General features: G+C 40.3%; 1 protein-coding gene across 3 annotated transcripts in view; it reads left to right on the top strand.

Annotated features, from left to right (window-relative positions):
- The window catches only part of ZRANB3 (zinc finger RANBP2-type containing 3), a 199,843-nt gene that overhangs the window by 157,794 nt on the left and 21,770 nt on the right, over positions 1 to 20,279 (top strand). For all 3 annotated transcript variants that reach the window (XM_072960898.1, XM_015243277.3, XM_072960900.1), the window contains exons 13-15: positions 11,546 to 11,960; positions 14,854 to 15,051; positions 18,526 to 18,617. In XM_072960898.1, the coding sequence (XP_072816999.1) occupies positions 11,546 to 11,960; positions 14,854 to 15,051; positions 18,526 to 18,617 (705 nt within the window). The remainder of the gene's footprint in view (positions 1 to 11,545; positions 11,961 to 14,853; positions 15,052 to 18,525; positions 18,618 to 20,279) is intronic.

The raw sequence follows: 20,279 nt of genomic DNA, 5'->3' as shown, positions 1-20,279 counted from the left end.
CCAGCTCCCCCCAGAATAAATCTCCTTTCTGCTTGGTTTCCCTTCTCCAGATCTGACTAAGCCAGAGCTGCTTCTGTTGTCTTACTTCAGATGGGAGTCTTCTTCCATTTGGGAACAGGTCTCCAGATAGTTTCGTACTGTGGTCTCTGCTTTCCCTCACCAGCTGTTTTCATTTTGTGGGCTTTTCTTTCAGTCTCTCAGTTTTCCTTTCTCCTGTTAGCCTCTCCCTGTCTGTCTAGTCATCCTTACCTGGCTTACCACTCATACCACTCCCTTTTCTCTCTCATAACCATCCTCAAGTCCCTGGTCTGTGTCCTCAAGACCACCTAATGACATCCTTCACCCAAAGCAAACTTACATTTGAAACACCCAGATTTGCATTAAAAATGTATGGAATGATTATTGGTCTGCTAGAAAGAAATTGTGTGTAGTTGGGAAGGAGAATGTTTTAGCACAACTATGAAATTTTAAAATAATGTCCTCAAAATTCAAAAACAAACTTTACATTTTTTTTTAATGCTAACTTTACATGAAATGTTTGTTTTGTTGTGGGCTAAGGAGTACAAATAAGAAATTGTCTCATACATATAAAAAATAACCTTGTTTCCCACATATTGTCTACTTGATAAAATGGTAGCAGCAAAAAGAAAGTAGACTACAGGACTTGTGTATTCATGAAGTATAAATCATTCTTACCCAAAGTGTCTTGTTTCTCAGTGTGCTAAACACTGGTTTCTCAAAGATGAAACATCTTAAATGAGAATAGTTATTTAATGCATGTTTTAGAACTTTAACCATTCTGTAAACATTATGTAATTAGTTTGCATAATAGCCTAATAAGGACAAGGGGGTGGCCTTATTTTATGGATAGAGACATACAAACGTGTCTGTTATAGCTTACATCACACAGTGCTATAGACACGTGTCTTGTTTACCTTTATGACTTCAATTTACTCAGTAAAAATAATTAACATGTATTGAGTATTCCATGTAGCCACTGTGCCAAGCTCTTAACATTCATGACCTTATTTAACCTTCACAGCCACACCATGAGGCAGATACTGTTACCATGTCCCACTGACACTCAGAAAGGTTAAGCAACCTGCCCAAGTTCAGACAGCCAATAAGCGGCGGACCTGGGATTTGAACTCAGGCCTTTCTGATCCAAAATCTACCTTTCTAACCCTGCCAAACTATACTAGTTACATTAGAGTTAGCACACTCTATTTTTTTTATAGAATGAAAAGTCCTCAGTTTTCTATGGAATGAAAAGAACCTTGGAACACTTCACTTTGGTTAGCCACTGTTTATGGGGTGTATACTACATACAGGGCATTCAAAGATCGTTATATAAACATTTATTAGAATTATATGAAATGCAAATCAAAACTGCAATGAGATACACTTTACACCCACTAGAATGATTAAAATTTAAAAGACAGACACCATGTATTGGCACAGATGTAGAGAAATTGGAACACTCATACATTACTTGTAGGAATGGAAAATGGTGCAGCCATTTTGAAAAACAGTCTGGCAGTTCCTTAAAATGTTAAACACAGACTTACCAGGGGGAGGAGGGCATAGCTCAGTGGTAGAGTGCATGCTTAGCATGCATGAGGTCCTGGGTTTGATACTCAGTACTTCCTCTAAACATAAGTAAATAAACCTAATTACCTCCCACTCCAAAACAAAAACAAAAACACAGACTTACCGTTTGACCCAGCAGTTCTACTTCTAAGGGAGTTGAAAATGTATGTCCACATCAAGACTTGTACATAAATGTCATGACAACATGACTGATAATAGCCAGAAAGTTAGAACAGTTCAAATGTCCGTCAGTCGGTGAATGGATAAACAAATATGGTATATCCATAAAATGGAATATTATTCAGGCATAAAAAGGTGAAGTTCTGACACATGCTGCAACATAGATGAACCCTGAAGACATTATGCTAAGTGGAAAAACGTGACATATTGTCTGGCCAGAATAGGCAAGTCTGTAGAGATATAAAGTAGATTAGTCATTGCCAGGGATGGTTAGTCATTGCCAGGGACTTGGGGGATGGGAGAGATGGGAAGTGACTGCTTACTTGATATGGGGTTTCTTTTTGAGGGTGATGAAAGTGTTTTACAATGAAACAGTAGTGATGGTTGCATAATTATACTAAAAATCAGAGAATTGGACACTATAGTAAGTAAATAGGTTATATCTCAGTAATGCTGTTTTTTTTTTAATTGAAGTACAGTCAGTTACAGTGTGTCAATATCTGGTGTACAGCACAATATCCCAGTCATGCATATATACATACATAAATTTATTTTCTTACTCTTTTTCATTAAAGGTTATTACAAGATATTGAATATAGTTAACCTGTGCTATACAGAAGAAATTTTAAAATCTGTTTTTATATATAGTGGCTAACATTTGCAAATTTCAAAGTCCCAAATTTATCCCTTCCAGCCCCTTTCCCCCAGTAACCACAAGATTGTTTACTATGTCTGCAAGTCTGTTTCTGTCTTGTAGATGAGTTCTTAGGATCCTCTTTTTTTCTTTTTTTTTAGATTCCACATAAGAGTGATATATAGTATTTTTCTTTCACTTTCTGGTAAATCTGTTATTTAAAAAAGACTGTATACTGAGTGCAAAGACAAGGAAAACAGCTAACGTTTTCTCGGAGCTTACTGTTTAATTGGGAGAGATGATTATAAGTGAATCATTTTAATGCAGTATGATAAATGTGAACATAGAGATATATCACCAGGCTCTGGGAACACGGGCTAGAAGAGATAACTACCTGGGGCATGTGGGAAAGGTTCCCTCAGGAGACATCTGAGCTGGATTATGAAGGGTGAGTTCAAAGGGAATGTGTCATAGTTCGGGCAGAGGGAACACCGGGAGCATGCCTGAGAGCCTGCAGACACGAGCAGACGTTCTGGGAATGAGAATTCATGCGAACGTGTGAGTGCAGTGCACACGAGAAGTGAGTCAAAGGCGAGGAAGCCTGAACCTCTGGCACTGGTCGGATGCAGAGGAGCCCACATGTGCCAGGCCGGGAAGTTGGACCTTATCCTACAAGTAATGCAGTGTCATCAAAGGCTTTTAAGCGGATGAATAACGTGATGAGATTCCTGTTTTCTAAAGATACTCCTAGTGGCCGAGTGGGAAACGAATGGGAGGGAGAAGAGATGGAGGTTCCTGGCGAATGTGGTATCTGGGGAATGGATGATTTCTGCCCTCCGTCCCGTCCAGTTTGAGCCTCTGGTAAAGGGATTTTCCGTCTCCACTCCTTCTCAGGACTTTGTCCCCCACCCCTGGAGGAGGAGTTGTTCATCTGTATTTTTCAGCCTGAGAACTTGGTTGGGCCAGTGAGTTGCTGTGCTTCCCAGAGGCACGCCTCTCCTGCCAGATTTGGAGTGAGAAGTAGAAAGTCCCATTATGGCTTTGGGTTTGGGCTGGTTTCTTTCAGACACCTTTTATCAAATGTGATTTGAGTGTTCTCAGGCACTTACTGAGATTGATTAATAAGGCCAATCCCTTTTTAGTCGTAAGGCTATCACCATATAGCAGGCTCCTTTGTCAGGGATTCCCAGATGGGGTTTGGGATGCTAAACTCCACCCTGAACCCCTAACAGTGGTGGTGGTAACAGAGAAAGGAGAACTCCAGACATTTCAGAGGTCGAATCAACATAACGAGGCCTGGGAGGACCCTGTCTAACAGCCGCAGGTGCAGGAGGAGGAGAAGGGATTGAAGCAGGCATTTAAGGGAGATGTCAGAACCAGAGGAAGCAGGTAGGTCGGGGCAGGGAAGACTGAAGCCACAGTAGGTGATCCAGTTTAGTCTAAAACTGGAGAATCCGTAGCCAAGGACTTCATGTGAATTTGTTCAGCAGTGAAGAGCCAAGAGATTGTGATGGTTCCGGACAGACAGGAGACCCCCACCCAGGGCCTCTTGAGTTTGGGGAGCCTCTGAACCACTTGGCTGATGTCCGTGAGGCGTTTAGAGGTCAGGCCTAGAGCATAGGAGAGAGGTTATGGCCCATGGGCGCTGGCGAGCCTGCCCCTCCGCGTCACACTTTCACGATCTGTGCCGTGTACCATATAAGACTGAATTCTCATCGTCCTTGTTGGAAGAGATAGCTATTCCCAAAGTCATGTGGTGTGCTGCTTTAGATGTCATCTTTAAAAATAAGTAATAACATTTCCTTTTTTAACCACTTTTTTTTTAACCAGCGTGGTGTTTTACTTTGTTTTCTCTATGACCACAAAGAAAAACTGGTTGTGCCTGAGAGTGGATCACTGCCAAAATTTTATTTAAATAGTACACTGGAATGGACATGGTGCAACAGCTGAGGAAGTCAATCAGTCATTTCTTTTTTAGGAGAATTTAAATTCATTTTTCCAGTTAGATGATTGAAGCCCTTGCTTTTGGTCACTATGTATCCCCTGGTTTGTTTACAGATGTTTGTGAAGGCTTTTTAGTTCCAGTTCCAATCCTCAGTCGTCTGGTCTGCTGTTCAGGAGACCTGCAAGATGTCCCAATCACCCATTTGTAAACTGGTTTTGTTAACTCTTGGGGGATCAGGAGAGGAAAGACATGAGGCAGAAATGATTCCTCCCAGAGCTGCCCCCGATCAAAGTTGTTACACTGACACCAGTGCCTTTGGTGGTGGTGTGTACTGCTGTGCGGGGTAGCACCGGCCTTTGAAGTGCTTTATTGTTTTTTATGAGTTTTACTAGATTTCCCTTTCCTCGCCTTCAGTTCTAATAACTGACTTTTAATCCTATCATCATGGCTGGGGGATTTGTCTCTAAAGAGCAGTAGTTTATACCACGGCGCAAAACAGCAAATATATTAGGTCCCTGAGCCTTTCAAATAAAAACACGCATTTTGCCACCTTAAGCATTTTGCAGCTTTTATTCCCAGGACTTCTCACCAAAAGCAATATTTTTTTTTCTTCTGCTTTTGAAAACGATATTGGACAAAAGACAGGAACACAATAACTGAGTGTCAGCTATATAACTGAAGAGACGATTGTGTTCTTCTGTTTCCCACATTTCTTATGATCCGGGCATGTTGACTTAACTATATTTTCCCCAGCGTCTTGTGATAAAAATTGCTCCAGCCTTAGATGGCTTCTCCTATTTAGAAACACCTACTATTGAGTTCCTTATTTATCACACATTAAAAGGGTCACTTAATAGAGTTGTTTCTTTACAAGGACAAACAGTCATGATGAGTTACAACATTTATCAGGCATTTGTTACTATAATGTCTCTTCTAAATGCAAGAATGTACTTATGAAAGACAGAAGACTTTTTAGCTTAATCTTGCTATTAACAAAGTTTTCCTAGACCATGAAAATATTTTTTGTCCTTCTGTGTTCCTGTTATCTTTACCACTGAGAAATGCTGATAATATTAATAAAGCCAGTAATTTTTCAAGTGTAGGATTTGCCAGAACAGGATGGGTGCTGAGTGTTTAACTATCAGTACAGCTGTTGTAATTTGAGGATTCTGGTCTATTTTGGTGAGACTGATAAAGTTTATTCCTATAAGGAGTCAAGTAATTGATAACTCTAATATTTTTAGAAAACTTGCTTATTTGGGGAGCGTTTTGTCTATGATTCTTTCTTACCACCTTTTTTCTCAGATTCTTTAAGCAATGAATCCACATGCACTTTAATAAAAAATTAATTTCATAGAAAAGGACAATAGAAAAGTGGTTAGAAGCATCTTACTAAGATACAGGAATTTTGCATTCATGTCTAGTATCTGTGTCTCCAGATCTTATTAAGGTCACTTCTACGTTTATTAACCAGACATGTCGCAAACACCTGCTGGAATTTCCGTGAGGAGCTGAGGGTTGTAAGTCGCTGTCTCAGAATGTCAAGGACGGTGTTTTGTTTTAAGCTGACCTACGTGATGTTACAGCTTAGAGTCCTGCCAGCACAGTAATGTCTCCTGGAACTCCCTAGCCATTACAGTCCACGTGCTTTCTTTTACCTCCTCAGTGATTTCCCTTTTTTGGACTGTGTGAAACCCTCATGTCATTTGCTCTCTTAAGAGAAGCTGTTCAGAGTCAAGTTACAGTGACAGACAAATGAGCTAAGTGATGTTTCATGCTTGCACAGAAATTACTCTGTTTTGGTATTATTCAGTTTTTAAAAAGTATTGAGAGAAGCTAGAGAGATTCTCATTACGTACCTAAGAGGAATTTATATATTTGTTTCCCCTTAGAAAGAGTTAGTCCACCACCGTGTGTACATTCACAGATGACCCCTCAAGGGAGGAAAGAAATGGGGCTGCTCACACCACACATACATCTTCTGAGCCACTGGCTCTTAACCTTTGCTGGGTCCTGAATCCCTTTGAGACTGTGGAGGGAGTAAGGAACTGCTCTCCAGAAATGCACATAACAGTACAGGCAGCATCTTATGGACAATTTCAGCGGTTTCTCAGTCTCATTGGAGGCCATCCAAGGTCTTGTGAGAGGCCCGTGGATCACAAGTTAAGCACTCATATTCAGTAAACCCTTCTCTGTTCCCATCCAGTGCGTGTAATTATCGTCAGGGTGTGTCCAAGAGATTTTCTCACTTGTTTCTCTGTCAGTCGTAGCTGTTAAGTGTCAGAGAAACCTCATCAACCAAGTTTCTGATTGCTCAGAGGCCACCGTCAGGAGACGTGACTGGTTATATACGTGGACCCGGTTTCTAGTTGATCACCTCAGAGGAAGTCTTAGTTATTCCTGTTAGGCTTCATGCTTCTGCCAGCCCTGCAGCCAGGGCACTAACTTGTATGGTCCACTCCCTGTAACCACATTCATCATTGTCCAGTTTAACCATCATAACATTAAAGTCATTGCTCTTGATCAATCTTGTCTTCTCCTCTTTCTAAATTTATACCCCAAGTGTATCCTTTGGTTCCCAAAATTATATAAAATGACTCCATTTCCACCCACCACTCCTTTTCTGGATTTTGTGTGCTCCAGTCTCACTTTACTATTATCCAAGCAGCCGTGGTTTCAGAATAGCACCTACACTGGCTGCCCTCCGGCACTGTAAGTGAGCCCCCATTGCTGCGGCAGAGGGAGACGTCAGTGTCTGACGCTGTCAGTCACTCAGCCTGCCTCTGGCACATAATGAGAGTTTCTCAAATGCTGATTTCCAAAATTAGTCATTGCTTGCATTGTAAAAAGAAGTCCTTTTTAAAATAGCTTAATTAAATAGCTTAATTAAAGACGTCAACTGTAAAAGCTGATATGTTAAGGCCCTGAGAATTCTTTTTTTGGAAGATTTCTTAGGTTTTCGTTTCGTATTGTTGGGAACATTGCTCTTTTCTAAACAAATCTGAGACAATTTTTTTTAATGAAGTATAGACAATCTTGTTTTGTTCGATTTTGTCATGGTGGGCAGATGGAGAGCATGAAATGTTTTGGAGACCTGGAGACAAATTCTTTAAAATGTAGAAATGGGACAAAAGATGTTGATGTGTAGGTGACAATGGCCTGCTTTGTATATTTTATTTTATTTATGTTTTGTATTTTATGTTTTTTATCTTATTCATTTATTTAGCTGTTGTATTTGCTCCTGTTTAAAAACATATCTAGAAACAGAGCCAGTTGGAGGAGTGGGGAGTAGGGCAGTAGATTGAAAACAAACATATTAAGTGGAATACTCCTAAAATAAGGGTGGAATCCTTAGCACTCTTTCTGAGTAGCTCTCCAGTCACGGGTAGTCAGAGTCCTGTCTTTCAGGAGGGATATTGGTGGAGTCCTTTCTGGAGAAACTGGGACCAAGAAAATACTGTGGATCCTGAAAGGGATCCCCTGACAGCCACTCATGCCCCGTAGTGAAGTCCCCGCCTTGCAACTTCCAGTAGCATTTTAGTGTCTTCTTCTCAAATATGAATGGTCAGCAAAGACCACCAGGTGTGGGAGAAATCCTCTCCTGGGCAAAACAGAGGGCAAAACAAGCATGTAAGCCGAGAAAGGGATACAGAAGAAGCAGAGATGATGCAGTGAGCTGAAGAAAACTAACAAAAACCTTCGTGAATATTCTCAGAGGAGCAAAAGAAAATATTTTTGCTTTTCCTTTTTCCTGTTTCATGGGTGCCGTACTTTCAGAGAGCTTTCCGAGAGTTTAGAGGGTGAAAAAACAAAAAGAAGGAAAATGTCAGAATAAAAGATAAGACATAAGTGTCTAGGTCCAACATTCTGCTAACCAGAATTCCAGAAAAAGAGAAAGGAGAAAATGAAGAGGAATAAACTATCAAAGAGGGAACAGAAATTTCCAAGAACTAAAGATAATCAATACTATTCAAAATTCATAAGCTATCCTGGGTGCCAGCAGAAAGCATATAGGTCTAGATACACAGAAATAGATCAGTGTGGAACCTGAGAACACCAGGGGTAACAAGAAGGCCCGGAAGCCTCTGAAACAAGAAAAGAGTTTGCAGCCTGCAAAGGAACATCATCAGTGTCATCAGGTATCAGAAGAAACAGAGCAGTATCTTTGAAGATCTTGGAGAATTGTATGCTCAACTAAACTACTAGGAATTAGGGCAAAATTGGGTCATTTCCAAACGTGCAGGAAGGACTCAGAAAGTTCACCTCTCTTGTAAAATCATTACAGTTTCACTAGAAATAGCTGGCAGAATTTGTTCACATTCGCTGAGCATTTGCCAATATTTTGAAAATCCTACAAACTTTCTTTGCAGCCTGTTATATGGAATAGAACATTCTCTTTAAATGTGTAACTGTCTTTGTTTCCTTGGTACCTTTTTAACACCAAACTGCATCAGTCTGCTAATCTCTCTGCTTTCCTCCGCCCTTTTCTTAGGATTTTCCTTGTACATTGTTTTAAAAATCTTGTCTCATGGTTAGTGATTTCATTCCTTATGTTTTAATTTAAATTCTGTAACGTCCACTACTTATTAGATAAGTTTTTTTTATAGTATATGAGAGTGATAATTAACAGTTATACAAAGTCAAAGTTGTACATTTGGGAAGGAGGAGACTTTTTTCCAAAAATATATGTTTTAATTTTACCAATGTGGCAACAGCGTAAATATTCCTTCTCTCCTTCCTACCGCCTTTTCTTTTTTTCTTGGAAATTAAAAAATTTGTGATTATACATATAATCAGAAAATTTGCCATCTCAACCCTATTCAAGTGTATAATTCAGTGACATTAATTAAATTCACAATGCTGTGCAACCATCAACCACTATTTTCAAAACGTTTTTCTTACCCCAAATGGAGACTATAATCATTTAGCAATAACTCCCTTTGTCACAATTCCCAGTAACCTCTAATCCTTCCGTCTCGATGAATTTCTGTCTCGATGAACTTGCTAAATCTTTCTTACGCAGCACTACTAAGAAATACAGATAAGAATTATTATGTAAACTATCTCTTTGCAACATTTATAATTTTGATGTCATCATCTGTAGCGTCTGTCTTTGTAACCTATCGCAGCAGAACAAATTACCCCAAAACTTAGTGCCTTAAAACAGCAATAGTCATGTATTATTTCCCATGACTTCCATGGGTACAGAATTCAACTAATGTACAGCTAGGCCTTTGCTGGATACCCCAAGGCTGGTCGCTGGAAGCATCTGAAATGCTCCTTCACTCATCTGTCTGACAATTGATGCTGGCTGGGGGCCTGTCTGGGACTGTCATGTTGAATACCCACATGTGGTTTTGAGGCGGGAAGCCCAGGCAGGGCCACTACTCTCCTGCCAGTACCATCTGGTTCCCTGACCAGGAAGCTCTATCTCACTTTTTTGCCTCTGAAAGGCTTACTTAACCCTAAAATTCTATTGGTTCTCTGAGCTCTCTCCTGATTGGTTATTTCCCTCACTCCTGATTGGTTATTTCCCTCACTCCTGATTGGTGTATTTCTACAAAGCTTGTTCCTAGTTGGTCAACTTTTGTTATACTTTATTTGCATATGATTTTGCAAAGTGTAAACTGGCAGCCTATAAAAGCCTGTGTAAACCTACAGGCGGGGTCCAGAGCTTGGAGTGTTAACTCCTCTGGGCTCGCTGGCGTAATAAACTTGAGTTCTCCAACTCTCCGAGTGCTGCTTGGCCTCTCGCCCGGATCCAGGTTGCTGCCACAACTGAGCTGTAACACCAAGCTATACCGTTGAGCTGTAACACATTTTTCCGCAACAGTTTCTCCATGTGGCCTGGGCTTCCCCACAACAGGGTGCCTAGGTTTGAAAGGCTAGTGTCCTAAAAGATAAAAGGAAGGAGAGACAGACTGCCAGCCTCAACAACCTCACCCTGAGAAGTCACACAGCGACATTTTCACTGCATTCTGTTGGTCGAGACAGTTTCAGAGGTCCACCCAGGTTCAAAGGGAGGAACAAGACCCCACCTCTAAATGTCGGCATGTCAGTGTCACATTGTGAGACAAGCAGGTGAAATCAGAGAGGAATCAGTGTGGCCGTCTTGGGAAATGCAGTTGACCACCGTGTGTGTCCACCGTGGTACCCCATTCTGGCCCTAGCAGGACTTCTCTAAAATTAGCTCCTTTAATTTGGCTTAACTGCTGGCTCATCGGTTACGGAGATGGGTACCCTACTTTCTTTAATTAGGAGACTGAGATTTACACACTGAAAAAGAGATGGAAAACATGAGACAATGAAATGGCTGTTCTCAGAAAAGAGAACTCTATTTCTTGCAAACGAGATAATTATTAAACTGCGTCTATTAAAGAAGCTGTTTTAATGAATATCTTTAATGCTGTTTGAAAAATACTCCCCAGTCAGGAAGATATTTTAATATGAAAAACATACTGTTTATGAAAGTCGTGTTTATAGTTTGGGCATGAGATCATTTTTCTAGGTCTCAATTGACTTGAAACATTTAAACACACCATCGCTTCCTTTCCCTGACGTACATCTAGAGAGGACACTTTGTAAAGGATATTATTACATAACTTCTCTAGCCGAGTTACCTAACCTCCCTAAAGCGTTAGTGTCCTCATCTGAAATAGGGGAAGAGTAACAGTACCTGCCTCACAGAGCTGGCGTGAGGATTCAGTCAGTTGATACATATAAAGTGGTTGGCACATTGTAAGTGCTTAAAAAAAAAAGAACATTTAGGGATATGGTTTTTTTTTTTTTCTTCCTCTGCCTCACTTTATTTTAGTTGAGGTATAATTGACATATAATTATATTGATTTCAGGTGATTGATATTGATTGATTTGATATTTGTATATATTATGAAATGATCGCCACAGTAAGTCTGGTTAGCATTCGTCACCGTATCTGGTTACAAAATCTTTTTTCTTTTTTCTTTTTTTTTGCATTTTTTATTGATTCATAATCATTTTACAGTGTCGTGGGGATGTGTTAACGATACTCTGAATATATGTAAATGTGAAGACTCATCGCATGATTGAGTTCATTTCCAACAAGGCACTCAAAAAATAAAGGAACATGGTTAATGAAGAGTTCGCTAAGCTGTTTCATTTATGGAGAACACATTTGATTGCCTCTTAAAAAAATTTCACAACTTTGTTTTTCCTAGTTTGAAAAAGAAAAACAGCGTGATATTCGATCCTTCTTTTTACCAAAACCTAAGGAGAGACAGTTGGTGACCTCCTGTGATGAATCAGGGGTGTTCCAGGAGAAAAATCCTGTAGTGCCAGCAGCCCCTGGAAAAACAGCTGCAAGAGATGTCACTGGTGATGGAAGCGATCTTGAGCCTGAAGCCAAAAGGCTGAGATCGGTCACCCCCGATGACCGCAGCAGCCCGTCGGAGGAGAGACCTTCCTGGGCCCCGCAGACCAAAGGTCCGCTCGTGGAGGGGGACTGTGAGGCCAAGACCCAGGCCGCCACGCCAGCCCTTCCTGGTGAGGGCTGGCAGTGTGGTTTCTGCACCTACGTCAACAGCTCAGTGTTGCCATACTGTGAGATGTGTGCGAATCCTCGGGGACGTGGCGGTGAGTACATGAGGGTGACCATGGGGGGCAATGGCAGCGGTGTCTTCAGGTAACCTGTGCTTCTAGGGACAACTGCTGTTATCAGAGGCTTGTGTGACTCCGTACTGACTTCAGCTTTTAAGCTGGAGGAAGAACTTCACATGGTGAAGACAGAATTTATCCCCTTGTGGAATGTGGAAAGCTCCCAGTTCTGTCAGGAATGTATATCTCCCCAGTGTCTGTGACTTGGCATTAATTTGGCACAAATGGACATTTTTGATTAATGCCAGCAGGATGTGAATTCAGTGGGCAGGAATAGAAGCTCTGTTGCTATGGCAGCAAATATGCCTTATAGTCATAGCCCTGCTGTTTTCTTTCCTCTGTAGATAATACTTGTTTTTAAAGAAATTATAGATTATTTTTATTTAAGTAGCAATATGAATCCAGTGTAGCTTCTTTGCCCAGTAAAATATCCATTGTGCCACGTTTCTTGCATGACAAATCATAAAAATTCGTCTAAAGTTCTTTTAAACACCAATTTGGTTATCTGCTTTATGAGTTTATTCTTTTCCGAAACATGCTCTTTAAAGTAGAAATCCTAAACGTCCCTCAGAGTGTGTTTTTATAGCGTGCCGTTGATATAGGCAATTTTCTGATGTTTGTTTTTGAAGTGATTCTTAACACCTGCAGTTGTCTTAAGAAAAGATCATTAGTATTCCTTTTGTTTCCAATTTGAGAGACCATTTTTATTGAAACTAAAAAATGGCAAGTTGACAGTTTGGGGAACTAGAAGAAATCATAAATAAAATTGTATCAGTTGTAGTAAATTGTACACGTCTCCTTGTCCATCATGTGTGAATTCTTCAGACCACGGACATTAACAAAGGCTGAGCTAAGGCAGAAGCTCTGAGGCTCCAGGTCCTTCCTGCCGCCTTGCTCTCCTCTGCCTTATTTTATCTGAAAGAAAGTGTAATGAGTGGCTGAATCTTTCCTCCTTCAATTCTGGGTGTTCCTACCAAAACTGACAAGTCTGCCATCTGGGTGGTTATATTTGTAATGTGGACACCTGTTGTCTATGAACTAAATTGGAACCACAAGCTTATTCCATATAATACCTCCCACAATTTGCGTTATCTCGTTCAATTTCCAACTGCTACAGGCAATAAAAATAAAGTGTCTTGTGACTACAGAATAATGTCAGTTCACATTAAGTATATAAATTGAGTGATGTAGCAACAAAAATCCTAGTTTAATAGGGTCTTACGGTTCTGATTTTTTTTGCGATACCCAGAACAACAATGAAAGTTTCTCGAACCGTGATATAAGAAGCAAACTGTCAAGCAGTCTAAGAAAAACAAAACACTTTTTGTGACCATGAAACAGTCTGATTTAAGAGGAATGCATATTCTAAGTAACAGTGATATTACTATGTAGAAAATTTGTTAGATTAATATTACTACAATTTGGCATAATGCTTTCCAACCTTGATTTGAAGTACTGAAAAGCAGAATTAATTCTAAGTCATCTAAATCTTAAAATCAGTACCTGTAGCCACTATATATAAAAATAGACTTTAAAAAACCAAATTTCTTCTGTATAGCACAGCGAACTGTATTGAATATCTTATAATAACCTTTAATGAAAAAGAATATATGTATATATATGCATGGCTGGGATATTGTGCTGTACACCAGAAATTGACACATTGTAACTGATTGTACTTCAATAAAAAAATTTAAAAATAACTAACTAAATAAACAAAATCAGTGCCTGCCCTATAACACTTTGAGGAAACAGTGAAATTCAAAGTTTAAAGAAGCAATATCAGGTATAGGACTGGAAAGTCCTGTAAAGGTTGCTAATGCCATCTCTATACATTAGATAAAATTTGGTATAATATATATCGACACTAATATTTGTCAGTATGTAACATTTCTCTTGTGCTTTTTTCTTAACATCTATAGCTTATACATAGCATCTTAAGGTGCATACATCCAGGTTTATATCTCTCACTTGAATTCCAGATTGGATGTATCCAGTGGCCTATGTAACGTCTCCACCAGGGTGTCTGATGGGCACCTCAACCTTGATGTGTCCAAAGTGGAATTCCACCATATCCAACACCCAAATCTTCTCCTCTGTCATCTTCCCTACATCATACTGAAAACCCAGAGGCAGCATGTTTGATTCCCCGCCCCTCCTCCCACACTCGATTCATGAAGTTCTGCTAGTGTAACCTCCACAGTATATCTTGATTCCAGCCACTTCATCTTTACTGCTACCATCCCACTGGAAGCCATCATCATCTGCCTCCCAGGACCTCCCTCATAAGCCCGAGGCCGGGCCTTCTCTACATAGCAGCCAGAGTGGTCCTTTGAAAACTTAGATCATTACATTCCTTTGCTTAAAACCCTTGAACGGCTTCCAGTTACACTTAGACCCTCATCCAGGAGCGCAGGCACCCAGGGCCGGGCTCTGTAGACTCCAGAACAGCCCTCAGCTCCCACGGGCCTGCTGGCTTTTCTCCTTCTGCCCCGTCCCCTTACTCACTCATTCTCTTTCTCTGAAGAGACTCTATTTGCTTGTTTACTTGTTGTTGTCTATCCCTGCCATTTGGAATGGACTCTCCAGGAAGCAGGGACCTTTCTGTCCTGTTCCTTCTGCCTCTCCAGCACCAAGAGTAGTACTCGGTGTGCACTGACCCCGATGAATGTCCTGGAAGAATGAACAAACATCTCTGACTTTGTTTCTTTTTATAAGTCCTAGCTGTGACTTTTTTTTTTTTAAACTCTACTTTTTAAACTGGGCTTAGAGTAAATAATGACTTTATCTAAATATAAGTGTAAATTCTTTGTTTGATTTGAATAAACAAATTCATTTGTTTATCTGTTGTACAACTTTGTTCTACAAATAGGTGGCCTCAACCACACCCAGGATCAAAGCAAACACAAGAAAGATGATTCTCAGAAAGACACCTCCAGAAAAATTCAGACTAGTTCTGACTGTGAAAAACAAGTCCTTGCATGTTCAGAACCTGAACCGTTAGCTGAGAACAAGGAGGAAATATCAGAAACCGAGAGTGAAGACAGACTCACATCCCAGCCAGGTGATGGTAAGTCTTGTGTCCATTTCCAGGATCCAAATAATAACCATATGCTTAGACATATAATACTGTAAGCAGATTTGCAATCACTACCTTGCTTCAGTTCCTTGTATTCCTGTTTAAATTAAAAATACCAGCCATTTGTAACTACATCCATAAACACCAGGTGTCTGGAAGAGCAGAGCGGCTGGCGTTCAGACGTCCTCCAGAGAGCTGAACCCCTGCGCGGCTGCGGGTGCTTCCCCAGGCCTGGCCCGCCCTCACAGTGACAGGACAGTGTTCACGTTTGGGGGTTCCTTGGGACCACATAGTAGGAAAGACAGATTATTAACAGCCACTTAGCAGATCATTAATCCTCACATATAGGTTTCTTTTAAATGGCTACAATTAATGGGCATATTTTAAATTTAGGATTTTGGATAATTTTTTTTCAAGAAAGTGTTTTTAAGGAACATAATTTCAAGACTAATGTGAATCATGACTACGTTTGGAACCAATCGTGTAATGTCTCACATTTATGTACTTTTTGGTTGATTCCGTTCATTATTTGTAGCCGTGATGGTTGGCAAAGATCAGCCTGTATGTCGTACATCACTGAGTTTAGGGGCCGGCTGGCAAGAGATTATGAGTACTTCTGGGTTATTTTCTTTGTTACTCAGCTTGTGACCATAGTAACCCACAGGTTGATGTTCTCATTATAACAGCCCCAGAATGGTTAGGATGGACTGTTGAAGTTTTTCTTTTAATTTAGTTGCTGTGAAGCACAGATGTAATTTAGAGTCAGACTCATAGCTTTAAAATGAAATGTTCATTTCGGTGTTTCTGAGTTCAGGGCATCCTCCTTGCTTCTTCCCTCAGCCTTCCCTTCCTCTGATTCCTCGAGTCTTCCCCCAAAGTATCTTACGTGGGTCCTGTTCGGGTCCGTTAATTTTAACAGCCTTTCAGTAGACCGTGTAGACTCAGACTTCACGTCACTGGTTTCCTTGTTCCTGCTGTAGCAGTCCCTCCAGCGCTGATGAAGCTCTGGCTGCAGGACCGCGTACCCAGAATCAACCACTGGCCATTGTCATCAGCTGGGCCCTGAGTCCCTTCATCTCCGGCAGGGAAATACTGGCTTGTTAGCTGTAGTCAGTCGGTCCCTTGATGAAGACATATGTTCGCTTTACTTACACTTACTTTTCAAAAATCACTAGACTTTTAGAAATTGTTTTCTGCAGTGATATTTGCATTGGCCTCATCCAGTCCAGATAATGTGAGCATTTCCTCCCATATCCAGCCCCTCCTTTTTTTTTTTTTAACCTCTCAGATCACTGGTCTGAGACCCCCACAAAAGCGATGTGCTTCACGGCTACCCACTAACATGGATATCCATGAAAACCAGAGGGAAGACAAAGAAGGCCCATCAGACTAAAATGCGTGTTCTACCCACATATGCTCTTTTATTTTTTTGTTTGTTTGTTTTATGAAGGGGAGGTAATTAGATTTATCTATTTATTTATTTACATTTGGAGGAGGTACTGGGGATTGAACCCAGGACCTCGTGCATGTTAAGCACACAATCTACCACTGAGCTCTACCGTCCCCCCACATACACTCCCTTGGAACCAGGGTGGTATATACTGTGCTGGAATTGTAGTTCGTTCTCACTGGAATTCTAGGGGTTTGGAAGGATGGGTGTATCTTCCAAAAGCTGCATCACCTGTAGTTTCGAACCGTTAAATTATACTTCATGGAAACAATGAAAAGAAAAATACATCCCCTAGTGCAGCTACTAGCTAGCTACCTAGAGTAGCAGCTGATTTGGAGGTGTTCTTATAATGCTTTTTATCAGAGAATGACTTCTGATCTTTAGGCATCAATGCATTAACTATAGTTCTTCAAATCTGAAGACACAGTGATTATGAGATGCACTTAGTTTATGTACATCAAGAAAGAAAAAAGCTCTGTCAATTAAGCTATGACACAGTAACTTAATGGTAGCGCAGACCAGATCATAAGACCCTCTGTTGCTTTGACAACACTTTGATTTGTCCTGAGGGATCTGGCAGTCTCTCCTGCATTCCCTTGCTTCGCTTGGCATTAATAGGCAACTCTCTTGCACATTTCAGTGTTTACATATAAGACAGCTTCCCCTATTTGCAGGGCTTTTCTTTTCTTAGGTCCCATGAAGCCCTCGGTTATCCCTTTGCAAGAATAAGATATTTCTCAGTAAGAAATTTTGGGTTTTCCTCCGGTGATACGTGTTCCCTTCTTTCATAGCAACTGTCTGCTCTCCTGCTCTGTATCCAAGTTTTTTGGTCTACATGAAAATTTTTCATTTCAATACCACATCGTAGTGAAACATTTTGAAGACACTTAAAGGTAATGAAACTCACCACATAGTAACAACAACACATGTATCTCAAGTGTGGAAATGACAGCAGCACTGTCGTTATAACTAAGCTCACCCTCAGTGACAGCCACCTCATGCCGGCCACCTGGCCAACCTTGATTGTAAAATGCCATGATTATCGACTGTAATTATGCCAATTTCAGAGAGGTTAAAGTGTGGAAAATGTACGATTTTTAATTTATGAAATATGGGAATAATCTACAGTTCAATTTTGTAAAGGGATCGATGCCTTGATTAGAAAAATTAAAATAGATGGCATTTCCAAATAGAATCACAAACAAATCATAGGCTCCTAGATCTGGAAAAATACTTTAAAAGGTCCCCAGGGAACTAGAGGTTAAGAGCACAGGCCCTGGAGCCAGATTATGGGGCTTAAGTCCTCTTATGAGCGGCCTTGGGCAGATCCATTTGCTCCGGTTTCCTCTGGAAAAATGCACTACTTATTTCTGAGAAGTGTGAACATACATACTGAGAACAGCACCTGGCACATTGTAAGTGCTTAATAAGTGCTAACCATAATTATTATTTAGATCTGCTTGAATAACCCTGTCTCTCCTGCAGAATATATTGGTCAGTGGGACTGAGAAAGGAATAAATAGAAAGAGAGGCTTATCAGAAAGGAGACATGTTCACGCATCTCCTTTTGGGAAGGTGAGACACTGGGCCGTGGGGGATCCGTCATTTCAGTGGCCCTCGACACAGCTGCATGGCTCCCGATCATCAAAATGGTGCTCATTCAGTCTCAACTCACACCCACTCTAGCAAAAGGAATCGATTCTAGACTCTTTCAAGACCGATAAGGATTCAGGAACTTATCCCTTCTATCTAACTCTTTTTAACTGAATCTCTTTTTCCCTTGTTGAGTCATTAGCAAAACTTCAGCAACTGGTCACCATAGAAGCCAACATGCCCTTAGATGTCTCCCCCACCCCCCAGTAGTTTTATTTCAAGCCCAGACACACGTTCTTTGTCAAATACGTTAATACATTTGATACAGCTGTGTCATCCTTCTAATTTGCAGAAGATTAAGGTAAGCTATTTTGGATAAAGGGTGGATATGCCTTCAGGTTCTGGTCTGTCTTCTATTTTAGGATATTTGCAGAGCGCGGACCCTTTGCCAGTATACGATACCTTAATGTTCTGTGCAAGTAGGAACACCGACCGGATTCACCTCTATACTAAGGTAGGCACCGTGTGGGTTCTGGAAACATGCAGAAGGCTTCCTTTTTTCAGGTTTCAGTGGAGATAATTTTATTAACAATGGGATAGATGTCTTTTTTTTTCCCTCCATAAAACTAATGCTCAAATTCCTACGTTAAATCTAAAGATAGGGAGAAGCAAACAGCAGGGCAGTGAAGAGCGCTGGCCCCAGGGCCAGAGTGCCCGGTTCAGATGTGTGCTAACTGTGGAGTCTTGGACACATTACCTAACTGCCCGTGCCTCAGTTTCCTCAACTCTCAAATGCGGAGGAGTTGTTCCAGGACGAAGCAGGCGAATTCCCATAAAGCACTCAGTGCAGGGCCTAGCCGTGGTGAACGCCCACTGGAAGCTGGCTCCTGCCGCGAGCCCCGCAGCTGCTGCCGCGGTCACATCCTGACAAGCCTGCGCCCGAGCCTGAGCCTGAGCCAGCTGAGTCCACGTCGGCTACACTCCAGGGAGCGTTAACAAAGTGGCCGCAGATTCCTGCCACGGCCCGGGTTAGCAGTGCTCACACTTTCTAGTCTCAGGCCCTCTTTGTGCTCCAAAAATTTGTCGAGGACCCCAAAGAACTTTTTTTATCTGTGTGTATAAGTGAATCACTGTGCTGTACACCAGAAATGAACACAACTTTGTAAATGACTATACTTCAATTTAAAAATAAATTTAACTGGAAGTTTGCAATATGCAGATACTAATGTATGTAAAATAAATAAACAGCAAGTTATACTGTATAGCATAGGGAACTATATTCAATATCTTGTAGTCACATGGTGAAAAAGAATATGAAAACAAATATATGTATGTTCATGTATGACTGAAGCATTACGCTGTACACCAGAAATAGACACAACATTGTAAACTGACTATGCTTCAATAAAATAGATATATTCTAAAAAATAAAATAAAATTTTAAAATAGAAAATAAAAAACTTGTTAATGTGGGTTATATTTATTAGTATTTACTGTATTTGAAATTAAAATGGAAACTAAAGCATTCATTTATGGTAATTTAAAGGAGCAATAATAAATCCATTACATATTTATATAAAAAGCCTATATTAAAAATATATTTTTCAAAACAAAAATGATGTTTAATGAGAATGGCACTGTTTTACAATTTTCTAAATTTTCTCTAAAGTCTTCATAGAAGACAGTGGGACTCTCATCTCTGCCTGTAGGTGGAAAACTTCACTGTACATTTATGAGAGAATGAGAGTGAAGAAGGCAAATAATGTTTTACTGTTCTGATGAAAACACTTGTAATTCTGTGGATCCTCAGAAAGGGTCTTGGAGACCACGTGGTGTACAGAATAATGCTTCAGTCATACATATACATACATAAATTTGTTTTCATATTCTTTTTAACCATAAATTACTACAAGATATTGAATATAGTTCCCTGTGCTATACAGTAAGAACTGTTGCTTATCTATTTTATATATATTAGTATCTGCAAATCTCCAGCTCCACCCTCTTTCCACCCTCTTCCTTCCCTGGTAACTATAAGTTTGTTTTCTATGTCTGTGAGTCTGTTTCCGTTTTGTAAATAAGTTCATTTGTCTTTTTTTTTTAGATTCTACATATGAGTGATATCATATGGTATTTTACTTTCTGTTTCTGGCTTACTTCACTTAGAATGACAATC

This window comes from Vicugna pacos, chromosome 5, assembly GCF_048564905.1.
Source record: "Vicugna pacos chromosome 5, VicPac4, whole genome shotgun sequence".
NCBI lineage: Eukaryota > Metazoa > Chordata > Mammalia > Artiodactyla > Camelidae > Vicugna > Vicugna pacos.
Note: the sequence above shows the minus strand (reverse complement) of the source record. Positions and strands in the feature narration are given on the sequence as shown.